At 39.0% G+C, this 6,000-nt stretch overlaps 2 protein-coding genes across 3 annotated transcripts; one reads left to right on the forward strand and one right to left on the reverse strand.

Moving 5' to 3' along the window:
* Positions 1-448: 448 nt before the first annotated feature.
* Positions 449-3,446, forward strand: LOC17878235 (exocyst complex component EXO70A1). Its single transcript, XM_006282505.2, has one exon. It carries the CDS (start codon positions 1,024-1,026, stop codon positions 3,082-3,084), a length of 2,061 nt encoding a protein of 686 aa, XP_006282567.1. The 5' UTR covers positions 449-1,023; the 3' UTR covers positions 3,085-3,446.
* Positions 3,447-3,628: 182 nt separating this feature from the next.
* LOC17879250 (uncharacterized protein At5g02240) lies at positions 3,629-5,870 on the reverse strand. Of its 2 annotated transcripts, none has more exons than XM_006284008.2 (9): positions 5,541-5,868; positions 5,277-5,389; positions 5,140-5,193; positions 4,980-5,064; positions 4,715-4,820; positions 4,462-4,548; positions 4,265-4,362; positions 4,040-4,149; positions 3,629-3,849 (listed from the first exon to the last, which is right to left on the reverse strand). In XM_006284008.2, exons 1-9 carry the CDS (start codon positions 5,836-5,838, stop codon positions 3,784-3,786), a joined length of 1,017 nt encoding a protein of 338 aa, XP_006284070.1. In that variant the 5' UTR covers positions 5,839-5,868; the 3' UTR covers positions 3,629-3,783. The 2 variants fall into 2 exon arrangements, with proteins under 2 accessions (XP_006284070.1, XP_023634079.1); XM_023778311.1 differs by having other exon boundaries at positions 3,847-3,945; positions 5,541-5,870.
* Between the last annotated feature and the right edge of the window lie 130 nt (positions 5,871-6,000).

Below are 6,000 nucleotides of genomic sequence, written 5' to 3' on the forward strand. Positions count from 1 at the left end.
TCATTATACGTTACCAAAACGTTGAATATCTCGACCGTAAAACTACCATTAAAAAGTAGACTATCACAAAGTCCACTACATTCAGATTTCAGAACATGTTTGGCAGAAGAAAAAGAAAGTGAAAAGATTCGAATATCTGAACACATTTTTAAACATAATAATTCTCTTGACTGACAAAGCAAAGATTCATTAGTGAAACTTAAACATACAATATTTCCTATTTATATATAAACAAGTGTTTTGTAATTAACATTTGATTAATTTCTTCTGTACTAGTATAGTAGTATATTACTGTATTTTTAGCAAGTATTTTTTTATTTTTAGTTTTTACCGAAGTCGCAAGTGTTGCTGTGAAACCTTGTGCTCCACTGTCATGCACTTTTGGCAGTTTTCGTCGGGCATCGCGAGAAAATAAAAACTGTCGAAAACCAAAAAAAAAAAGTCTATTTTTCTTTTCTCCTGCGTGAATCGCTCTTTATTTTTGTTTTGGTTTTCTGGGTTATCTCTCTCTTTGGAGAAAACTCGCACCGTTTCGATTCTTCCGCCAAACTCTCTATTCGTCGCCGGATCAACTCTTCGCCGGCGACCCAATTCAGTGGAAGGCCTTATCTCGACTCAGTCTCTTTCCTTTGAGTGTCTTAAGTTAAAAAGTGACTTCCTTTCTGGGAATTTTCTGCTTCCGTTTCTCGTAATTTTTCAGGGGTTGTTTGGTAGCTGTGGAAATTTCTGGGTTTGGGTTTGTTTGTTTCTGTTTGTTAGTTTTTGTTTCTAACTATTGTTTTTGGGTTTGGTTTGATTTATCAAAAAGTTGCAAGTGTGGTGTGATAAAGGAGACAATAAAGAAAAAAGAGAGAGGAAAGTGCTTTGATGCAAAACAGTTTTGCATCTGATTCTCAATCGAGTATCTCTAAAGTCTTCATTTTTATTAGGAATAAAGTTTGGAAGATTAATAATTGCTTTCACTGTAGTGAGATTTTTCTTGGGTTTTCTAGGGTTTTTTCTTCATTCTGATTGAATTGAATAATGGCGGAGTCTACTGGGGTGGAACGAGGGATTCAGAGCTTACTAGCTGCGAGGAAGTCTTTAAAATCGAGTCTTGAGAAATCGAAAGCTATTGGGTTAGCTTTGGGGAAGACTGGTCCTAGGTTTGATGAGATTGAGCAGAGATTGCCGTCGCTTGAAGCTGCCGTGAGGCCGATACGTGCTGATAGAGAAGCTCTTGGGGATGTTGGTGGTAATATTAACCGAGCTGTTGGTCCTGCAGCCGCTGTGCTTAAGGTGTTTGATTGTGTTCATGGACTTGAACAGTCTTTGTTATCAGATCCAAGGAAAGATCTTTCCGGTTATTTAGGGGTATTGAAGCGGTTAGAGGAAGCCTTGAAGTTTCTTGGGGAGAATTGTGGGTTAGCTATCCAGTGGTTGGAAGATATAGTTGAGTATTTGGGAGATCACAATGTTGCTGATGAGAAGTATCTTCTGAATTTAAAGAAATCCTTAAGCGGGCTTAGGGAATTTCATAATGACGGTGGAGGAGCAGGAGAGAAAGAGAGATCCCAACTGCGTCTTGATGGTGGGCTTAGGGATGCTGCTTTAGATAAGCTGGAAAGTGAGTTCAGAAGGCTTTTGAAGGATAATAGTGTACCACTTCCAATGGCGTCTCCGTCATCGCTCGGCGATCAGGCTTGCATTGCACCGTCTCAGTTGCCTGTAACTGTAATTCATAAACTGCAAGCCATTCTTGGGAGACTCAGAGCTAATAACAGACTCGACAAGTGCATTTCAATTTACGTTGAAGTGAGGAGCTTGAATGTTCGAGCTAGTCTTCAAGCACTTGATTTAGATTATCTAGATATCTCGGTTTCTGAGTTCAATGATGTGCAGAGCATAGAAGGGTATATAGCTCAGTGGGGGAATCATTTAGAGTTTGCGGTTAAACATCTGTTTGAAGCAGAGTTCAAGCTTTGCAATGATGTCTTTGAAAGACTCGGTCTGAATGTATGGATGGATTGCTTTTCCAAGATTGCTGCTCAAGCCGGTATGCTCGCGTTCCTTCAGTTTGGGAAAACTGTGACTGATAGCAAGAAAGATCCAATCAAGCTTTTGAAGCTGTTAGATATTTTTACTTCGTTAAACAAACTGAGAGCAGATTTCAACCGTCTCTTTGGTGGAGCAGCTTGTATTGAGATCCAAAACTTCACAAGGGATCTCATTAAAAGGATAATCGATGGTGCGGCGGAAATCTTTTGGGAGCTTCTGGTTCAGGTAGAGATTCAGAAACAGACCCCGCCTCCTAGCGATGGTGGTGTGCCTAGATTAGTCAGTTTTGTAACTGATTATTGCAATAAACTTATTGGAGATAAGTACAAGTCAACACTAACTCAGGTTCTGCTCATACATAAGAGCTGGAGATCAGAAAGGTTCCAAGATAATCAACTTATGGTTGAGGTTCTAAGAATAATCAAAGCCATTGAGCAGAATCTGGATGTATGGATGAAAGCATATCCAGATCAAACGCTTGCTCATTTCTTTGGTATGAATAATCACTGGCATCTGTACAAGAACTTAAAGGGTACAAGAATTGGGGATCATTTGGGAGATTCATGGCTGAAAGAACATGAACAGTACAAAGAGTATTACGCCACTGTCTTCCTTAGAGACAGTTGGGGTAAGCTTCCAAGCCACTTGAGCCGAGAAGGACTTATACTTTTCTCGGGTGGACATGCCACGGCTCGTGATCTTGTCAAGAAGAGATTGAAAGCATTCAATGATGCGTTTGATGAGATGTATAAGAAGCAAGTCACATGGGTCTTACCGGAAAAAGATTTGAGGGATAGAGTTTGCCAGCAGATAGTGCAGGCTATTGTGCCTGTATACAGAAGCTATATGCAAAACTATGGGCCGCTGGTTGAGAAAGATGCGAGTTCAAGCAAGTATGTGAGATACACAGTTGTAGCTTTAGAGAAGTTACTCAGTTCTCTTTACATGCCTAAGCCAATGAGATATGGAAGCTTCAAAGGAACACCGCCAAGTGAGAAACACAAGAACGATGTTGACCTTAGGCGTACTACTTCTGCGGTTGTTTGATTGTAGCCATGTTCTGTTCACACCTCGAATGTTGTATTAAATATGTCCACATTGGTCTGATGTTCATCTCCTGGGAGCAGAGGTATTGTTATACGTATATAAATACTGTCAATCAGGTATAGGATTTAGTCATTGGTCAAGTCCCTTTAGTTCAGTTTATCTCATAAGACTTCATGTTAGGGATCAAGCGGGTTAGATAATTCTATTTAATGTGTTAACCAGAAGAACAGGATCATAAAATGTGGAAATCCTTTCCCTTTGAATCTTCTTGTTCTCAATGTTGTGTTACATTTGTGACGTTTATTATTTTTAAGACAATAAAGGAAAATGCAGGAAAACCCGTTTCTCTGTTCTTTCTTTAATCTCTCTATTAATAGTTGATTCTAGATTTGGTTTACAATTTAGTAGAAGTCAAAAACCAAACCCGATTGGCGACAGGCGATATCTGATCTTCAGAATTAAAATAGCTACGATGGATCCAACCTTGTGTATATTCTTTGGGTTGAACTTCTTGCTTTTGCTTTAAGTAGATTTGTTCATCAACTGTATGAAAAACTAGCTATTCATTGATAAACATATTAGTTATTACAGTAACGATGAAAGTTAAAGACCAAAAGGATAGTAAACGTTTACACAATTTGACCATATATGTATTGTCTCGCTATTAACTCTGTACACAATTCTCAGTGTCCCTTTCTATCATTTGGATTCTGCAACTTTAAACAACTCTCGCCACTGCAGCGGATCACTTCCTGGACCATCCCCCTGAGACAACATTCCTCAAACATATCAAAACAACCAATCTTTGATTCATATTCAACGATCAACTGTAGCTTTCATTCTCCAGGATACGCCTTCACACTAAGACAGGTTGCTTGATAAGACTACATTACACCCCATTTCCAGTTTATTCGATTATTTAAGACCGGACTTTCAAGGAAACTGTATACGATACCTTAACTGAGTTGATCTCATAAGCTTTGCCTTGCGTGAATTCAATATCAAGTGCCTGTATGCAAGCTTCAGCTACCACAAGTCTGCTTACCTCTCCAACAAGCTTGTCTCCTGTTATAAACCACCGTCAGATCTCTTCACTTTTTTTGTTTGTTTGTCTTAAGCTTTTTTAAAGCAGGCAATCCCAAATTCTGAGCAACCAAGTATTTCGTAAAGAGCAATGTACCTTGACCAATAACAACTGCACGACGTTCACCGGCTGTAGCTTGGAGCAACGTATTCAGATCATAAGATGTGTATGGTCCATCAGTCAATCTACCGGGTCTGGTCGAAGGACATCATAGTACAGTAAATCAGTAAACCATATGTTGCCTGCATTTTGGAGTATTATCTGATAATTGATCAGACTCTTTTGTTCCAAACCTGATGATGGTGAATGGAAGACCAGAGTCACGAAGAAAATCTTCCCCCATCTTCTTGTACTTCAGAACTCCAAAAAGGTTCATGATACTGTCAAACAAAACATACATTCGAAAAAGAATCACACATAGGGACAATCAGATTAAGAACATTCACAAGAATTTTGTAAATAATACTCAGTATACCCGCATGCTTATTCAAAATTACAATTTGCCATGGCTAATGATAGCAATTAGCAGATATTTTGTAGTCTCACCTCCAGGGAAGCTCATTAGACTTGGTCACACCTACGGATGAAACCAAAACAACTCTCTTCACTGATGAGGGCAACGCTGAAATGAGATTCTTCACACCTTCCCAGTCTTATTTGAACACAAAAAAAAAACACATAGTCCCCAAAGGGATAAGTAATCATATCATATAAGAGAGCCTTTGTTTCATCTCACTGATTACAAAACAGGACATCATAAAGACTATTGGAAACGATCATTCGTTTTTAAACTGGAAAGAAATGCTCTCACCTACTTTCTCAGGTGTGTTTTCTTCACTCCACCTCTTAGAAGGAAAAGCAGTAGTTCCAGTGCAACAGATCACATGTGTCACACCCTACAAAAATCAGTTCAAATCAAATGAAGAACAAGTGAAACTCCTCCCAGAGACAACAGGAGGAAGAAGACAAACCTCAAACATGGATGGGTCAAGATCCTCAGCATTCCTAGTATCCCCTTTAACTACCTATAACAATCATGGTTTTAGTTTGCGATGAGGTTGGAAAAAAGACAAAATTAGTGAATCCTAAATGTAGATGAAGTCCGAACCTGCAAGGAATTTTCATCTTGTTTGCCGAATAACTTGGTTGCTTTGTCAAGATCACGCAGTAGTAACCTTGATCTAATATTCCTCTTGAGCAATGAAGCTACCACAAGTTGCCCTGGTACCAAAAAGGAGGGAACTTCAAGAAATTGGTTGTTGTTTCTCGAGGAAGGTAGACAGAATTAGCAAATATCAATTGTGAGGAATTCGTAATCCCAATATCAAAATCGAACATTTAAGTAAAAATGACATGGATGCAGGGTTAGTACCAACGCCACCAGTGCCACCGACGACAAGCACAAGCTTTGAAGAGGAAGAAGTTAAATCCGAAGTATCGACGGCTTCTTCTGTAAGAGCTTGGATTGAAGTAGACGAGGAAGACAGAGATGCTTCATTTCTAACTAGAAAGAAAGAAGTAAAGGCCGAAGATGAAGAAGAAGAAGAAGAAGAAGATGTGAGTGGCAGTGGCAGTGGCAGGGATGTAAATAGAGGGAGTCTGGTAGGGGGATTTGTAGTGGAAAGAGGGAAGTGAACGAGAGGAGCGAAGCTGAAGATGCTGGTAGCCATATGAGTGGTCGACGACGGTCAGGGCAAGCGAGAGAGAGAGAGAGAGAGAGAGGTATAATTAATTTAAATTTTAAAAATTAAAAAGTAAATTAAATTAACTTTCTATAAATAAATAATAAATAAGTAGTAAAATAAAATTAAAGTAAGTAATTAGTTAGTTAG

Source organism: Capsella rubella, unplaced genomic scaffold (genome assembly GCF_000375325.1).
Source record: "Capsella rubella cultivar Monte Gargano unplaced genomic scaffold, Caprub1_0 scaffold_7, whole genome shotgun sequence".
Classification (NCBI taxonomy): Eukaryota; Viridiplantae; Streptophyta; class Magnoliopsida; order Brassicales; family Brassicaceae; genus Capsella; species Capsella rubella.

What these genes read in the sequence shown, in the direction of transcription:
- LOC17878235 (XM_006282505.2), top strand. Translation starts at nt 1,024, where the DNA reads ATGGCGGAGTCTACTGGGGTGGAACGAGGGATTCAGAGCTTACTAGCT.
- LOC17879250 (XM_006284008.2), bottom strand. Translation starts at nt 5,838, where the DNA reads ATGGCTACCAGCATCTTCAGCTTCGCTCCTCTCGTTCACTTCCCTCTT. An exon ending in AAACACACCTGAGAAAGTAG is followed by an intron (nt 4,821 to 4,979) that starts GTGAGAGCATTT and finishes TGTTCAAATAAG; the next exon opens with ACTGGGAAGGTGTGAAGAAT. An exon ending in CTTCCATTCACCATCATCAG is followed by an intron (nt 4,363 to 4,461) that starts GTTTGGAACAAA and finishes TCCTTCGACCAG; the next exon opens with ACCCGGTAGATTGACTGATG.